Here is a 19,002-nt window from a genome sequence, read left to right on the forward strand (position 1 = left end):
TATGGAAATGATGAAAAGGCATGACTCAGTTATAACTCAGGTCTGTAAGTGACCCCCAAAATGGTACTGTCCTATTCATCGGAAGGAAAATTTTTATTTGTGATGAAACACCAGTAATTAAATGTAAAATAGGTGGGAATGAAAATAATAATAGTCAAAACATCAGTGCTTTCTGTGTGCTAGGAACTGTTCTATGTGCTTTACATAGTATAGCAAAACCCTACGAGTAGGTCCTATTATTATCTCCATTTTACAAATGAGAAAACTATGATAAGTAACCAGCCCAGTGTCTCATGGGATTCAAACTCGGGCATCCTGGGTCCAGAGTCTTTTATTTAACCATGCTATAAAAAGAAAATCAATGGAACAATGAGGGACCACTCTCACAACAGAGGAATAAGGGCATTCCCACCGAGGCTGCCTGACTTCTCACTTTTTCACTTTACTTTATATCACAAATTAAGGGGTCTACTTTTCCTGAAGGGAGATGACATAAATACAGCACTTAGCAGCCTGGTTTCTTTTTTACAAAGTAGCAACTCCCAGCTCCGCCAGGCTTCCTTCTGAGCATAACACTTAACAACCAAGTTGTTTATTTAAGATTGTTTCCATGTGAACAGTTAGTAAATATACAACTTTCTCCTCAAGCTGTCTCCATATCATTAGCAATGTCTAAGGGGTAAATCGCTTAAGTTAAATCGCTGGTATAACAACAGAAAAGATGCTACCTGGATAGTTTTAAAAATTGTTCTTCTGTAATCTTGTTTATCAGTCTAAGTGCAATATCCTAAAATATTTTAACAAACACGAGGTCTGTCTATGTTTGACTTAGGCCAGGAAAAACTGGGTTTCTTCTGCAAGATTTCTGCAAATCAGTCTTGTCCCCGAAAAACAGTCATATCCAAACTCTATTTTCAAACATGAAGACAGCCAGTCTACAGCCTTATTTATGCTGCTTTATAATAAAGCTTTACCTTTAAAAAATTCCATCCTTCAACCAACTGATGTCTAAATTTTTGGTGCATTCCACAGGAAAGAAGTTCAAAAGGCAAACCAGTCTCTGTTGAGGGAGTCGGTTCCTGCCGCCTCACCACATTCAATTGTTCTGAAAGCAGAGTCTCGTTTTCTATTTCCCCACCATGAAAATGACAGCTACAGTTGAAATTCTTCAACTTAATGCTGTGGTTATTTTATTTTTACAGTTTCCTGGCTAAAAAGATAATCAGACTTTATTGGCTCAAGAATTTTTTTAAGCTCTACAAATGTATCCTTTTTAGACTTTGAAAAGTATGCATGCTCAAATAATCTAGTTCCAAAGTGCATGCAATTTAAAACTAAAGTTTAAAATACTAATTTAGGTGTAGCAGGAGAATGAAGTTCAAACAAAAGAACTTAGGGCATTAATAACCCCAACAAAATAGAATTGAGTGCATCAAGAGAGAAAGAACACAGCCATTCTCAGTGAACCCTTCCAACATTTCTTTTTTAAATTAATTAATTTTTAAATTAAGTTTATTGGGGTGACATTGGTTAATAGGATCATATAGGTTTCAGGTGTAGATTTCTATGATACAAGATCTCTAGGCTCACTGCCCAAACTTTGACCAGTGCCTGAAGGTATGGTGGAATTAGACTTAATATTCTGCACTGGTTTAATACATTTTGGGGGAATTATTTGTATTTAGCTCTGTTATGTATAGTTCGGTTTTACTGGGAAATAGGTGGGTACATGTGAATGACTCAAGGGAAATATATCCCAGAAGCTGACAAAAAAAAACCAAACAGACAAAGTGTACAGTTTTGCCTCCCTGTGGGTCTGTGCAGGCAAGCACAGTGGCCATTCACACTCATGGTTCTCACAGTGGTTCCAGGTTCAGCAGTACCAGCATCAACATCACTGGGAACGCAGCAGACGTGCAAACTCTTAGGCCCCACCCCAGACTTACTGAATCAATCTCTGGGGTAGGGCTCAGCCATCTGTGTGTTATCAAGCCCTCCAAGTGAATCTGGTGCTTGCTCAGGTTTGAGAGACCAGGTAAGCAAGTACATTAAGCCTAGACCAGTTTCTCAACCTTGGCACTAATGACATTTGGGGATGGATGATTCTTTTTATGAAGGACTGTCCTGTGCATTATAGGATGCTGAGCAGCATCCCTACCCTCTACCTACTAGGTGCCACCTCCTCCAGTGGTGACAACCCAAATGTCTCCAGATATTGCCAAATGTCCCCTGGGGGACAACATCACTTCTGGCTGCGAATCAATGGCCTAGAGTTTAGAGAAATAGACACTAAATTAAGGACAACCCTTACATCTTCCACTTTTCCTCTCCAAAAGCTATCAGCCATCGTCACTGCTTTTCTAAAATAATATATATATATTATTGATTTCAGAGAGAAAGGGAGAGGGAGGGTGAGATAGAAACATCAATGATGAGAGAGAACCATTGATCGGCTACCTCCTGCACGCCCTACACCAGGGATCAAGTCCACAACCCGAGCATGTGCCCTTGGCCAGGAATCAAACTGTGACCTCCTGGTTCATAGGTCGACACTCAACCACTGAGCCATGCCACCTGGGCCTCACTGCTTTTAACTTTATAAATGAATTAACTGGCCCTACTTCAATGGTTAAAAGTTATGTTACTTTTCTGAGCATTAAAGCAGAAGTTGTAGACTCTACAATGTAGAGAAAAGGTGTGAGCCAATCTTTTTAAACCTTGAAAACTAGTATAAAGGAAGGATAATTGATTCATTGCAAAAGGTATAATCCTAATATTTTACACTTCCTGCCAGTGTAGTCAATTACTGACTGATATTCCCTGGACTCCGTTTCTCCAAATGTGTAGAAAAACTGGATGCATAGCAGAAAGAACTAGAGCCTCAAAGTCAGACCTAATTTCAAATCTCAGTCCTATTATTTACTAGCTATGTGACCTTAGGCCCGTGGTCGGCAAACTGCGGCTCGCAAGCCACATGCGGCTCTTTGGCCCCTTGTGTGTGGCTCTTCCACAAAATACCACGGCCTGGGCAAGTCTATTTTGAAGAAGTGGCATTAGAAGAAGTTTAAGTTTAAAAAATTTGGCTCTCAAAAGAAATTTCAATCGTTGTACTGTTGATATTTGGCTCTGTTGACTAATGAGTTTGCCGACCACTGCCTTAGGCAGTTATTTCAATGTCTTTTGTACCTAAGTTTCTAAACTGTCAAATGTCCATTGCAATAGGATGCGTATCCAATAACACTCCCCGGGGGGCCTGGGACAGACCCTGCAATTAAATGCATTGCTATTTCTGCAGTAAAACATATATTCACGTTGCATGGGATAAAGATTACAAATAGTCTGACCTATTCAGGTCAAGTTTTAGCACCAATGAGTTTTCAGGCCCAACTTACAAAAAAACAAACCAAAAAACCTACACTTTTACCTTTTGAGAATGTGCTGGGTCTTGGAACTGCTGGTAAGGGCAGGTGACTGCTCCCACTTCCTGGGGAGATGTGAGGATTGGATGTGGAAACATACACAAGGTCCAATTCTGTACTGACACAGAGAGGGGACTTTTAAAAAGGTTAGCTAGCTATTGTTATTGAGAAACTGCAAGTTCTGACCATGTCACCTGCTTGCTTTGAACTCTGATGGTTCCTCACTACCTACAAAATCAAGTCCAAATTCCGAGGAGTGGCCCACAACGAAGTCCCTTCCAAAACTGGACACGGGACATTCCGGCTGTCATTACTCTCTCCTGCCATGGCCACCAATACACCTTTTGCTTTGGTCACGTAGAAATAACTGGTTCTTTTATTCCCTCCTGTTCTTTCCCTCGGCCTGGAAGGTAGATATACAACCTCCTTCCTTCACACCGACCTCTCCTCTGTCCAATGACATCTCCCCTAGGAGGTTCTCCTTGAACCTTGGCCCTCACCTAATGACACTCCTCCCTCTGTCTTCCCAGCACCCTAGAAACTGAGAGCACTGTCCGGCCCTTTGGAAACAGCAATTTTGGAGGCAGATGTCTTTTATCCCAAAGGTCTGTACACAGTAAGTGTTCAATAAATGCTTGTTCAATGAATAAGGGCGGTCAGCAGTCTGTTTCCTCAATATGTTGGTTCCATCAGGTCAGGGGGCCATAAAAATCACTCAATCAGAGGTTACATGAGGGCAGGTTTTTGATCCCTGTTGTGTCTCCGGGGCCTGGTACTCAATAAGCACAGCTTTTCTAATCTAAATATATGAATGAGTGAATGGGTGAATGATTGAAGAGTATGATACATATTTATGACAATGTTAAAACAAACCACCACGACCAACAACAAAACACAAACCCATAGCATGTTCTTTCATTAAATCTCATAAAATGTGGCACTGGCTAAAAAGGCTGTCCTACCTCCAAGGAAGTTCCATGGGCCTGAAACACAAATCAGAATCCCAAAGTGTCAACCCTCACCTGGTCCAGTCATCTACCAGGGCCCTGCAGAGCCTGAGCGGAAAAGTGAGCTGATCTAAGGATCCCCCAGAACATTTCTGTCCCAGGGTAGCTATGTAATCACTTCCCATAAAACACTTATCAGCACTGCTCCTGGCCAATAATCTCAAATATTCAGCAATTTACCCAACTTGCATGAGTCATAATTAAAATATTTTACTGAATAAAAAACAGCTAACGTTTATGCAGTGCATCCACCTACGTTCATATCATGCAAATATCATTTGGTCCTTTATCTTTTTTTACATTCCCTTTTTCTCCTTAGGACTTATGCACCCCTCTCTCTCCCACACCCAGGTCCTACCAATCACTCCCCACTTTGTTTGAGGTCAGTGACTTATAAGCTGGCAGGAAGAGGCCACTACCTGCTCACAATAAACTCACTCAAAAGCAAAATACAGAGGCCAAATAGGCGCTGGGAGCTTCCAGTTCTGGACACGCTCTCAATGTTAGTTATTCCCAAACATATGATTACAAAAGGCTGGACGCTATGCCTTCGGCTCTCAGTCTTCCAAAGGCAGTACCTCTGTCTTCCAAAAGAAAGCCTTTTAACTTTTGGAATATCACCATTCAAGACCACTCATTGTACCAGGGAAATAGTTCAACACAATAAACGTAAGTCATTTCCTCCAAATTCCTACAATAAAGCAGTAACCCTTCAAATGTTGAGGGTTTTTAAACGCTAAAGTTTTAACATATATTTCTCCAATCAATCACACAGTCCTGGGAAGACCAGAGAGACAGATGGAGTGGGGAATGCCGGGATGCATTTCTGGCTTCAGCAATATCTCAATATTTCTGTGACTCTTCATGGGCCTCAGTTTCTTCTTGGGTAAAATGAGAAAATCTGATCGGATCAGTGTTTCCCAAAGAACAGTGGGCATTCAATGCAAGACATCTTAATACAAGAAAGAATTGACTTTAGCTGCACACAGATTAACATGTTTTAGCTATTAGTTTAATTTCTTACGGCAAGTAATGCTGGTTTTCCATTAACGGTGGGGATGTAAAATTTCCTTGAAAATAAAAACATCTAAGACTTAAAAAAAAAAAAAGAATCCCTTTTGGAAAAAAAACACACTATTTAGTAAACACGAGTTCAGGTGGTTCTTGCAGCTGTGCAAAAATAAATGCTCTAGGGACCTTGGTGCTGCGGAAAGAGACCCGTGAAGCCGAGTGAAGCAGAAGGAAGAGAGTGGAAGCCCGGGAGGCTCCTCGCCATCAGGGAATCCCAGACACCAGGGCCCCGCGGGACCGGCCGCCCGTCCCTACCCCCTCCGCCCCCGCCTCCGGCTCCCACAGCAGGAGGCTTGGAACTGACCAGGGCGGGCAAAGAAAGCCCCGTCAGGTCGGACAAAATCCCACGAAGGAGAAGAGGGGACTGGGGTCCGGGATGGAGGAGCAGGGTACGGGAGAGGGTCGGCGGGGGTCCTGGACTGGAGAGGCGCGGTGGGAACGCATTGGATGGGGATCCCGGGCTGGAGGGGCGCAGTGGGACTGGGAATGGGGGGTGCCGGGCGAGAAGGGCAGAGTTGGACCGAAAACGGGAGTGCCGGGCGGGAGGGGCGCCGGGAGTCAGGGTCCCGGAGTGGAGGGGCGTGGCAGGGACCTGGGTCGGGACCGAGCGGCGGGGATGGGGACTAGAGGGCTTGCGGGTGGAAACCGGGAGTCCCGGCGGACGGGCGCAGCGGGCCGCGCGTCCTGGGAACGGGGCCGTCCCCGTGCGCAGAGGGACGGGCCCCCGGACCCCACCGCCCCTGCACCCCGTCGCCCGCGGGAGAACGGGCCGCCCCGTCGCCCCTCGGCCCCGCGCCGCCAGACCTGTCCTCGCTGGCGGTGATCACGCCGTCTTCCTTGGGGATGAGCAGCGCGGCGGTGACGGCGTCCTGGTGCCCCTCGATCTTGCTCAGCAGCACCGGGCGGCTGCTCTGCGGCCTGGAGTGGATCTCGGCCGCCATGTTCGCGCGGCGGCGGCGGTCTCGGGGAGGGCGGCCCATCAGCTGACCGCGGCGGGCGGGGCGGCCAGACCCGCCGGTTTCGCTGGGGCTCCCGGCCGCGTGGGCGCCGCGCTGCCGTAAGCTCCCTAGTGCTGCGCGGTGGCGCCGTATTGCCTGGGGAAGCTGCGCAGCCACATTTACCAGGCCAGGGGGACGCCCGCCCAGAAGGAGGGAAAGTTGTAAAGGTTGAAAAGGTAGAGGAAAGGAAGTCCAGCCTAAAGAAAAGTATTATAGGGGTTTATTTAAGCCCAACTGAGGACAGTTTCCGGAAAGCAAAATCTCAACAGATTGAGAAAATATGCCAAAGAATGGCAGTTTTGCATCTTATTTTACACATTAGAATAAGAGGAGGAAATGTAAAGAGGGTTACAAGAAATCCATTGGTGGTAGATTAAGGGGGCAGACGAAAGCAATGTAGGGAAATCTCTAGGATCAGATAAAAAGTAAAACGGAGAGGGATATATACATACGTCTTTTACATTGGTGGGTACAGCATAGTTAACATTTACAGCACATAGAGATGGTATTGGGGGGCAAATAAGATAATGTTGTCTCGTGCCCTGTGGGATCTGGAAAGGGAGATTACTCTGACATTTCAAAAGTCTATTATTTAGATGCAAAAAGACAATAGACAAGCTCACTGAAGGTAAAGATTGACCTTTGTGTGACTACCCACCATGAGTCACTTTTAGTTAGGAATTTTTATGTTCAACGATCCTATGTGGTTACTTTTGATCTCTGAGTTTGTAAGGCCTGACATACAGGCCTCCCCTGAGCTTGTCAGGTTTATTATGTGGCCCCTTTGTTTTGTCCACAAAAAGTTAAGTCCTTTATACAAGAATGGATTGAGCAGCTGGCAGGGAAGAGGAATTGTCCCCCAAACCAGAAAATGATACTACTACATTGTATTCATTCTAAAAAGCCATTATTTGGAAGGCATCTTCATTTCAGAGATGTTAATGTATTGTATACCTACTATGTGCCATGCACTGACAAGATGAATACGACGTGGTTCTTGTAAGGCTTGTACAGTATAATGGCTAAACAGGCTAATGAACAACTTTTTTCCCCCCAACATCAAATATGTATTTATTATTGAATGTGGGCTATGAGCCTGGCACCACTCTAAATACAGCTGTGCTTAAGTGAGACAAAAATCGCTCTATCATTAGAAATTATATTCCAGTGAAAGAACCAGATAATAAAATAACTAAATTACCTAGTATATTAACAGATGTCAAATGCTGTGGAGAAAATAATACTGGCAGGGTGATAGGGACTCTAGGATGTGTTGCAATTTTACATAGGATAGTGTGGTAGATCCGGAGACACTCCATACGTGTGACTTCTTGGAAGGAGGGTGGTTAGCAGGTAGTCTCTAGCTTTCCTCTCTTTCGGAGTCTGCCTTAGCTGCAGAGAGCCACTGTGGCTCAGCCATGCCCTCCACAGGCAGCCTGAATTCGGTAACTAAATGAGACATGAATATAAAGGCCTGGCCATTTCAACCAGACCCAGGCACTCTGATGGGCAACACTGGCTCCAGAACTCTCTTCTGGGTTGGATGAGGCTTTGCCAGGCCTGCACTGCAGCTGACTATCTGCCTACTCCTGTTACACCTCCCTTCCTTCACAGCTATGGATCCTCATAAACACTCTGTGCGCCAACCTCTGTGTCAGCATCTGCTTGCAGAGAATGCAACCTGAGACAATTGCCAGGGAAGGCTTCATGGAGAAGGTGACATTTGAGCAAAAAAGCAGAGGAGGGAGTAGCTGTGTGGAAATAAGGGACAAGTGCTGTCCTGGGAAAGGGAAGAGCAAGCCCTGAGGTGAGAGCATGCCTAGGGTTTTCTAGGATTGGTAAGACAACTAGGGCGGCTGGAGCAGAGTGAGGGAGGAGTGCAGAAGGAGATGAGGACAGAAGGGTCACCAAACAGACCATATTGAGCCCTGGGGAATGGTAAGGACTTTGACTTTAACTGTAAGTGAGATGGAAAACTATTGGAGGGTTTGAACAGACGACTGGCTTAATCTGCCATCAATTTTATTTTATTTTACTTTATTTTTTTAAGGAACAGCCTTATTTATTTTTAAATTTTTATTTACTAATTTGAGAGAGAGAGGAAGGGGGGCAGAGAGAGAAAGAAACATCCGTATGTTGCCCCACTTATTTATGCATTCATTAGTTGCTTCTTGTATGTGCGTTGACCAGGGATCAAACCTGGGACCTTGGTGTATCAGGACGATGCTCTAAACAACTGAGCTACCTGGTGAGGGCTTTACTTTATTTCTGATAGCAACTCAGGGCCATGCTTATTTTAAGAATAACCCCACCTACTGCCACCCTGATTATTTTGAAAATCTGATACCTTCTTTTTCACAAGTAAATATTTCAGTGTAAATCTGTAAAACTTAAATATTTAAAGAAAAAACTAAAATACTACCATTGAGGGCTTCCCCCCCCCCCCATAATTATCTGCTATTATTAAAAAACTTCTCAGTATTCAAATAATGCACATCTCACTTTTTTCAGTTGATTTGTTCCAACCAGGGTCCTAACTAGGTCCATATTTGGTTGTGTCTAGGACCCTGTTTGTCTACAGATCCTCCCTCCCTCTTTGTCACCCAGCAATCATTTGTTGAAGAAAACACAGCCGCCCCTCCCACCGCGTGCTGGCCCCGGCCCGGCCCGGCCCGGCCCGGCTCGGCTCAGCGCTCGGATTCCGGGGGGACTGTGTTACCGCGACACTGACCCGCCGCTTTTTTTTTTTTTTCCGCCCTCCGGTGCCTTCTCCCCTGCAATGGCTTCCGGGCTGGGAAGGCTGCTGCTGCAGGGGCCTCGCTGCCTCCTGGCCTCGGTCGCCCCCGCTCTCGCCCCGCCGGTTCGGGGAGTGAAGACCTTCCGTGCCGCCGTCCGCTTCCAAAAGGAGCTGGAGCGGTGGCGCCTGCTCCGGAACCCGCCGCCGCCCGTGCGCCGGTAGGAGCCGCCTAGGGAAGGGTCAGGGTGGCGGTCGAGGACCCGGGGCCTCCCGCAGGGCTTCGGCCTCGCGGCGAGGAGGGTAGGTGGTCGCTCATGCGCACCTGGTTCGAGCCTGGGAGGTTTGCGATGGAAATGCGTGGACTGAGCCAGAGAAAGTGGGTTTGGGCCGTGCGTGCAGCGCGGGGCTGCCCGACGCGTGGGAACTCCCCGTTAGACGCCAGTCGGCGAGTTGTGGGAAGTGAGCCGGCTGGAGGACGACCTTCCGGTGGCCTTGGGTGTCGGGGCCCCTGCTTTGTAATGTCTGAGGTGCCTGTGGGTGCGGACAAGAGGGGAGAAAACACTCCAGGGCGTTGCGATTCAGAGGAAGAAAAAAATTAAGTGTATTCCACCACAATCCACTGTCTAGCGTAAAAGAGAAACATTTTAGCTTTAGTTTCTTGCTAAATAATAGAAGGTCCGTGGAAAGGGACGTAGATCTTTACAGGTCCACATCAGATCCGACTGCACACAGATTTTGCATCCTTTTCTCTTTAATAATGTGCCTGACGTCGTCGTGCCAGTACAAATAGATGCACTTCACTCTTTTATGGCTCCATTTATGTGTATTTAAGTTCCATGTTATTGCTATTACGACCGAAGTAACAGTGAATAGCTTTGAACTATTACTCCTGTGAAGATTTAATATGGAATTTTGATAGCTACTTTAATATTGCCCCCCCCAAAAAAATACTTAATCCAGTCTATGTACCTACCAGTAGGAATATACATGTTCATTGTATATTGAACACAAATATTAAGTTCTTTTTCTAATAGGCAAAAAAAATAGCACTTATTTTTAATTCACATTTCTTTGTTATGTAGTTAGTCATCTTAGGCTTTTATAGTTGGAAGAAACTTAAGGGTTATATATACATTTTATTATTTACAACCCAGATCTTTATACTTTCCTGCCCTCTTTTATTTAAAAGTTTTATTGTGGGTTCATTGTCTTTAAAAAAAATAGCTTTTAGTCATTCTTGGGTATGAACTTTTAACCTACTTATGATGGTACTACATTACTTAATTGCTAATTTAAATGGATGTTTTCAAAACTTAAATCAATAAAATGTAAGACAAATACAGTGTACTTACTGTTTATGGCTTGAATCTGTAAAATTATAATTTGTATTTCACACGCAGATATTAAGTGTAGTTTTATGGTTAGAGCACTTTAATGTAGCAATTGGCTCAAAGGGAAAATTAATCCAGCAGTGTAGCTAGCAAAGAACAAGTAACCATCTGACTTGAATTTTAACTTTTTGGAAATCAAAATCTGGCATTAAAAAATGAAAATCTTTTAAAATTTCCTTTATATAATTAACAAAATTGCAACACAATGAAAAACTTTTGCACGATAGCAACATCTTGTCCTCTTTTTCTTTTTAAATTTCTTTATTGATTAAGATATTACATATGTGTCCTTATCCCCCCATGACCCCCCAACCCCCCCACTCATGCCCTCACCCCCCCTGTTGTCTGTGTCCATTGGTTATGCTTATATGCATACATACAAGTCCTTTGGTTGATCTCCCCCCCTTACCCCCCACCCTCCCCTACCTTCCCTCTGAGGTTTGACAGTCTGATTGATGCTTCTGTTTCTGGATCTGTTTTTGTTCATCAGTTTATGTTTATTATATTCCATAAATGAATGAGATCATGTGATATTTATCTTTCTCAGACTGGCTTATTTCACTTAGCATAATGCTTTCCAATTACACCCATGCTGTTGCAAATGGTAAGAACTCCTTCTTTACCACAGCATAGTATTCCATTGTGTAGATGTACCACAGTTTTTTAATTCACTCATCTGCTGATGGGTATTTAGGCTGTTTCCAAATCTTAGCTATGGTGAATTGTGCTGCTGTGAACATAGGGGTGCATATATCCTTTCTGATTCGTGTTTCTAGTTTCTTGGGATATATTCCTAGAAGAGGGATTTGTTCTTTTTTTGTTACCATGTGTTACTACTGTCTTCTGTTTTACATTTTCAGTTCAGAGAAGCCCAACTGGGATTACCATGCTGAAATACAGGCATTTGGACATCGGTTACAGGAAACCTTTTCCTTAGATCTTCTCAAAACTGCATTTGTTAATAGCTGCTATATTAAAAGTGAGGAGGCCAAACGCCAAAAACTTGGAGTAGAGAAAGAAGCTGTTCTTCTGAATATTAAAGATAATCAAGAACTATTTGAACAGGGGTCATCTTTTTCAAAAGCTTGCCTCACACAGTTTCTTGAGAATGCATTCCCAGACTTGCCCATTGAAGGCGTTCAGAGTCTTGTTGACTTTCTCACTGGTGAGGAAGTCGTGTGTCATGTGGCTAGAAACTTGGCTGTGGAGCAGTTAACGCTGAGTGCAGAGTTTCCAGTGCCCCCGACTGTATTACAGCAGACTTTCTTTGCCGTAATTGGAGCCCTGCTACAGAGCAGTGGACCTGGGAGAACTGCACTTTTCATCAGGGTAGGTCATTATTAATTGCACATACTGGGACATACTGAGGTGGACAGAAAGAAAAATACCTTTTTATAAAAAATATGTCATATATATATATATATTATTAATTTCAGAGAGGACAGGAGAGAAAGAGAAACATAAATGATGAGAGAGAATTACTGATGGCAAATAGTGAATAACCATGTTTGTCTTATAAGGCATCTCTGTACATTAAGATTCAAAATCCCCAACTGAGAATGAACTTAGAAATATTTTTTATCAATGAAGCTGAAATAGAGGTCTAGAGCTTGGGGAAGTGTTGTTATAAAATTGACTCTATTTCGTGAACTGAGGAATCTCTTTTTTTTCTCCTACTTGCCCCCATTTATTCCTCCTGTTACGCACTGTTCACACAAGTTAATTGCAGTGTATTATGAAAATGTTTATTTCTATAACTCCATACAATATAATTTATTGCCAGAAAATTCTCTTGTGCTTTGAATGATCATAATTTGTTCTCATTTTTATTTTCAGTTTTATAAACTGAAAGTATGTATGTCATAAACACTGAAAAGGCAGTTAACATGAAATTATATGTTGAGGGAGGTAAATCAAAGCATTTTACTGAGGGCGTTTAGGGGAGGTTCGAGGGCTGGGAGGACCGTGAAATCCCATGTCCTCAGCCTGGATGTGATCTCCCAGCTTCACAGTTGCCGGAATCCTGGAATCATTATTTAAATGATTTTTTAAAATCATGAACTTAGACAAAGAAGTGCTGTTATCCAGAAGACCTTTAGTGCCTTTTTATAAGAGTTTCTGTCAGAAGTTACTAGTTTATTCATTAATTAAACTCTTTGTAAAACTATTTTTCTTACTGATATTTCTAAATTATGAGACAGGATTTTTGTAATAAAATTTATATGAGAAAACTACATGCAAATGTAAAGGAATAGTACATTTTTTTTTTTCATTTCCCATTCAGTTTTTAATTCAGGTTTTAAAATTGTACTTTGAATTATGGTCCTTATTTTCTTTACACTAATTTAAACGTATAAATTCTATTTTTATATGCAGGACTTCTTAATTACTCAACTGACTGGGAAAGAACTCTTTGAGATTTGGAAGGTCATCAATCCCATGGGGCTACTGGTGGAAGAACTGAAGAAAAGGAATATTTCAGCTCCTGAACCGAGACTTACCAGGCAGTCTGGAAGCACCACAGCTGTGCCTCTGTATTTTGTTGGCTTATACTGGTTAGTAACATTTAATCTTAATTTTATTACATTGATTGAAAGCCTTAAGAAATGACTTTCATAGTTCCTTAGTATAACCTCTAATTGTATTAAAAATTATTTAAAACCTCATTCCTGTGATTATGTACTACTTAGGGAAAAGTAAGTCATCTGTGGATTTCTAATAGTATCATTCTTTCCACCCTGGATTTTCTTTCTCTTTTTTAAATATATTTTTACTAATTTCAGAGAGGAAGGGAGAGAGAGAGAGAAGAGAGAGAGAGAGAGAGAGAGAGAGAAATATCAATGATGAGAGAGAAGCATTAATTGGCTGCCTCCTGCATGCCTCACACTGGGGATTGAGCCCTCAATCCAGGCATGTGCCCCAGCTGTGACCTGGTTCATAGGCCAATGCTCAACTGCTGAGCCACACTGCCTGGCCCATGCTATAGTTACATCCCATGACTATTTTGTAACTTCCAGTTGGCACTTCTTAATCCCTTCACCTTTTTCATGCTAATAGTAGCTTTTGATAACCAACTATTACTATAACATTTCATGGAATATATGTTAATCTAAATATTTCTGTAGAAAAAAATAAGTTTTGATTCAAGTTTTGCAGATTTAACAGTAAGCCACACTTGTAACAGCTTCAGCTGAGCCAAGAACTGAAAAAAGAAAGGTTTAGTTGTCTATCAAAATGTATAAATCGACTCATGTTCAGAACTTTTTAGTTTCCTTAGGGAACAGTGACCTGCCCCAAATTGATTTCAGGTGGATTTGAGTATTAAATGTTTACAGTAAATATTAAGATAACTAAGAAGTTAGGTAAATATTTTTCTAATTGTATATGATATAGGGCTTTTTAGCTATAAAAGCAATGGAGAACATTACAGAGGAGAAAATGGGTGGTGATATAAAGTTTCACCTTTAGTTTTAATTAAAGTGTAAAGCGAAATGTAAGATACTCCTTTGCTCCTCATATCGGCACCCCTTGAACACATCCTTTATCAGCAGTTCATATCCTATTGCTGGTAGAAAGAAAAATGGTACAATATTTCTATTCCTTCTGGTGGATGATATTGCCAAAATAAGATTTACAAGGCAAAACTGATCTGCGGGCTGTGCTTTGTGATGCACCAGATAATTTCGGACTGCTGTTGTTTTTACTCTAGTGATAAAAAGTTGCTTGCAGAAGGACCTGGGGAGACAGTCCTGGTTGCAGAAGAAGAAGCTGCTAGAGTGGCCCTGAGGAAACTCTACGGATTCACTGAGAACAGACGGCCTTGGGACTATTCCAAACCCAAAAGGGATTTCAGAGCAGAAAAGACCATCTCTGCCAGCTAGCCAGCCAAAGATGTGGGAGCCTGAACGTTGTAAGCAAAACATTGAGACAAGAGTCAGATGTCCAAACCTTTACATTTTTCAAATTGTAAAGAAATATGTTTTATTCCTTGTACCGAGTTTCTAAAAGTAAACTGCCGAGCCACACTGCCTGGGCCATGCTGTATTTACATCCCATGACACAAGTATTCATCAGGGCACAGGTTTTTTTGTTTTTTGTTTTTTTAATAATTTTTGTTTCATCATCGTTTTTGATGTTTTCCCAATAAATTTTTTCTAGGTCCTTGGTTTTATTACTGTATATAACTTGTACAATTAGGTGTATTTTATTCCCTTCTAGCTTTGAGGTATAATTTGAATGTATTTTTTTTCTTTTTCTTTGTTTTATGTGAACTTTGCTGTAATACCAATAAAAAAGGTACTCTTTCTCTAATTGTTTCTTTGTAGTTTAATTTGATATACCCAGGTGAGTGAACTTTGCCTCTTTAATATAATTTTAGCTAAAATAGTAATGTTATTACTTAACCTTTAGAAATGTAGGGTGCATATTACAGCAATTAGGTGTTTACATGATCTCTAGATTCTATCTAGGTTTAAAAATCTGTATAGTAATGCGAAGATAGTTGCTATGACCATAGGAAATTGGTGGGGATATAAAAGTACTGATACTTGGACTTGGCATAGGAGAAAGACATTAGAGTTATTTACTTTGAAATTCTGACACCCTTTCTCACCCCTTTGCACTCCATTCCCTAAGCCCAAAATGTAATGGCACCAAAAATGTAAGGTTGATGTCTACAGACTCAATTACATAAGCCTTATTCTTTTTAGTACATGTGCTCTTATTATCTGTATATATATAAAATAGGGAACATTATTCTCAAAATGATTTATGTGGTCATGAGAAAGTGAACTAACTATATTACTGAAAACAAACTCCCAAGAATGAAATAGGGGCTGTTTATTGTGTTCAGCACGTACATGTATACTAGAGGCCGATGCACAAAATTTGTGCAAGGAGCTCGGCCCTTGCAGCCCTGGCTGCCTTGGCCCTTGTAGCCCCTGCTGCTGCCACGGGCCAGCCCACTGCCATCAGGTCTAATTAGCATATTAGCTCTTTATTATATAGGATTTGGCCACGAGATGGTGCCCTAATCCCACTTCACAGTTACAGTAAGTAGTATGCAAAGTGCCATTATGTGAGACACTGCCTTTTATCCCAATACAGGAGACTATGTATGTATGTATAGGGTATATGATTACAGTGATGACTTTTCTAGGCCCTTTAGAGCTCTAATGAATATGTGTGCAGAAGTTAACTTGCCTCTTCCCTCTGGATGTAAAGTTGAGAATTTCATGTAAGATCCATTCATGCCAAGGTCTGGATGTTTTAGCTCTTATATTTACTGGAAAGAAGGAAAATGGCAGAGCTTTCATAGATAAAGCTTTTTAAAGACTTTTTTTACCCAATGCTTGCTATATTTTTTCTACTTTTTTTTTTTTTTTTTTATGATGGAAGAAAATGCACTGACTGCAGAGTGTCCATCTTGACAGTTTGTAAAATCAGATGTGGACATCCCTCTTATCAGGGGTCCAGCTCACAAATTCCTCAGCTGAGGGATGCCCAGCTGGCAGCATGCTGCCCACGTCTGCAACCTTAAACCCATTCTGTTCTCCCCTCAGCTGGCCTGTGTTGTCTCCAACCCTGTTTGTAAAGCCCTCTACCATTTTGCAGCTCCCAACTTCGGCAAGCAGAGCACGTGAAAGTCCTGGCTCTCTCTAAAGAATACCAGGTGATTGCTAAATTGAATCCCATCTTGCAAACTGAACTTTTCCAGGAGAAAAGTCATGCAATCAAAAATATAATCACAAGCACATATACTTCTGAAAAAAAGCAAGCCGGTTGGTGTCGGAACTTACGTGCTTTCACTAACACTCGCTTGCTCTTGTTCATGTACCTGACTGCCTGTCAGTGCTCACTAGCAGCAGAAGACTGAGGTTTTCAGAAATATCTGACAGAAAATCAATTGAGAAAATTAAAAACATTAAATTATTTCCCCTTCCGTTGAGGAAGAGCTCCATTATATGATTATTCACATCTGTTGTACATTAACATTGCAAAGAACTGATGAATTTGATCTAATGAATTTTGCAGAAGAAATGAGTAATGAGGTCACTGACAGGTAGAGAAGGATATTTCCAGTCAGAGAAGGAGGGGTTTGCTTGACTTTCTGAAGACACTTCCTCTACATAACTTATAGCGTTGTCATCTCCACAGTCAGAAAACAGTACGGGCCAGGGGATACCATCAGTACACAGTTTAGTTAAAAAGACCAATACAGTCAAGGATAGGGGACCGTCCTTAGAGTAACATGACAATGATGTCTGTAGGGGTCCCAACAACCTGACACTAGGACTCACTTCTTCGTCCCGGGATTGTTTTCCTGTCTAGCAAAGAAAAGCACTAGGGATATCACCCTTCTCTTTGCCTTTGGTAGCTGGGATTATAAACTTCAGATGGAGGAGGTATACCACTAAGAAGTTTAAAAATTCACTTTTATTTTTCTATTTAATATTCAATTAAATCTGCAAACACTAACAATATACCTGGTAACAATGTACCATGACCTCCTGGTTCATGGGTTGACAATCAGCCACTGGGCCACACCAGCCGGGCCAGATACTCAATTTTAATGTGCCCAGTAAAATGTGGCTGATTTATATTATTGGGGAGCTGCCCACCTGTGTCACATAACAGGGCTACTCTATTGGGCAGTAATAAAAAGGTGAAGTCTTCTGGTCTTTTCAGGAATGAGCAGTGCTGAAGTCAAGAGCCCAGGGAGCTAGTCTTGGCCCTGCAAGTGTCTTTTTGTCTTTACTCTTGGACTAATGCCCATTGGATCTTAATTCCTATCATGTAAACACACTGCAACAGTCAGATACCTCGACGTGCTAAGATTCTCTCTCTTCTAAAATTAAACTGCGTAGAGAAATACTTATCTCTGTACCCCCTGGTACTTGGTACCCCAAAGGTAGTTGAATGAATGAGTGAATGGAGTGCACAGTTTTTGGATTACTGATTACACTATTCTTATTTTAAACTATTTAAAGTAATATAACTGAATGGGATCAGAAAACTGGAAAACCAGTAAAACTAACTCGAAAAGGCATTAATAACTAACTGTACCAGCATGTTTGCTAGAGTACAAGTGTTCTGAGGTAACTGTTCAAAATAATTTTTGTGGGCCCGGCCAGTGTGGTTCAGTGCTTGACATCAACCCATGAACCAGGAGGTCATGGTCAGGACAGTGTCTGGGTTTTGGGCTCAATCCCCAGTAGGGGGCGTGCAGGAGGCAGCCAGTCAATGATTCTCTCTCATCATTGATGTTTCTATCCCTCTCTCTCAAATCAATAAAAACATATTTAAAAAATAATTTGTTGGCATCTTTATTTTAACTAAGGAAAACAATTCCCCCTTTCTCCCTTCTCTCGGGGTTAACCAAAGTACCCAAACTTAGGCAAAGCTCAGCCCACTTGACAAATAAGAATTATAAATGGCAAATTGGTAGATTGTTGAATGTGACGTTTTAATATATAAAGAGTAGAGTTCATGGGTTAGAAAAGGTTTTTAAGCTTTTATAAAAAAATATTTGAAACAATTCTGATTTAGATAAGACTACCCAAATCTTGGAGAAAGTAGTGGGAAGAAAACAAAAAAAATCTCGGCAACTAAAAAATGGTAACATTAGAATTGTGATTACTTCTCCAAAAAATCAAAACAAAAATCTTGTCATTTCACAAAAGAAGTGCTCCAGCCTGCCACCCAAAGGACACATTGACACACCCACCATTCACTCCGATTTCCAAAGTATATGAATCCCCAGGGGCTTCTTTCTGCGCTGGCTACCAAATCCCATTAGCTGGTAATACTTGGCCCTCACTTGAGTGAACAGGCAGCTGAGATGAGAAGTGCGTTTAACCAGATAGTTCTTCTTCTGAAGGGATCTACAGACGGAAGGGGTGAAGCAGGGAATAGTGTCTGATTGCCAGGTTTAGAGGAGAAAGCCAGGGGCTTTGGGTTTCCTGCAGTTTACCAAAGTGCAAAGGTTTATTAGAAGAGATTGAAGTCCTTTCAAAAGGCTCTGTTTCTTTAAAAAAAAAAAAAATATATATATATATATATATATATATATATATATATATATATATATATATATATTTACCCCACCCCCCCCCCGGACTGATTTTAGAGAGTAAGGGAGAGGGAGAGAGAAACATCAATATTGAGAGAGAACCATTGATTGGCTGCCTTGTGCAAGCCCTGCACTGGGGATCGAGCCTGCAACCTGGGCATGTGCCCTGACTAGGAAGTGAACCGTGACCTCCTCGTTCATAGGTTGATGCTCAGCCACTGAGCCATGCCTCTCAGGCAAGTCTCTGTTTCTTGTGTTGTACTTTCAAACAGTAGACAAATAACTTGCTTTCTTTCTTTTTATTTTTT

At 41.9% G+C, this 19,002-nt stretch overlaps 2 protein-coding genes across 2 annotated transcripts in view; one reads left to right on the forward strand and one right to left on the reverse strand.

Annotated features, from left to right (window-relative positions):
• The window catches only part of WDFY1 (WD repeat and FYVE domain containing 1), a 41,880-nt gene extending 35,349 nt beyond the window's left edge, over positions 1 to 6,531 (reverse strand). Inside the window, exon 1 of the mRNA XM_080670344.1 lies at positions 6,302 to 6,531. Coding sequence (XP_080526470.1) covers positions 6,302 to 6,477 — 176 coding nt within the window. The 5' untranslated portion in view covers positions 6,478 to 6,531. The remainder of the gene's footprint in view (positions 1 to 6,301) is intronic.
• Positions 6,532 to 9,160: 2,629 nt separating this feature from the next.
• Positions 9,161 to 14,934, forward strand: MRPL44 (mitochondrial ribosomal protein L44). Its single transcript, XM_080670345.1, has 4 exons — positions 9,161 to 9,450; positions 11,484 to 11,952; positions 13,000 to 13,178; positions 14,333 to 14,934. Exons 1-4 carry the CDS (start codon positions 9,275 to 9,277, stop codon positions 14,502 to 14,504), a joined length of 996 nt encoding a protein of 331 aa, XP_080526471.1. The 5' UTR covers positions 9,161 to 9,274; the 3' UTR covers positions 14,505 to 14,934.
• Positions 14,935 to 19,002: the final 4,068 nt, after the last annotated feature.

This window comes from Plecotus auritus, assembly GCF_963455305.1.
Source record: "Plecotus auritus genome assembly, chromosome: 5".
Classification (NCBI taxonomy): Eukaryota; Metazoa; Chordata; class Mammalia; order Chiroptera; family Vespertilionidae; genus Plecotus; species Plecotus auritus.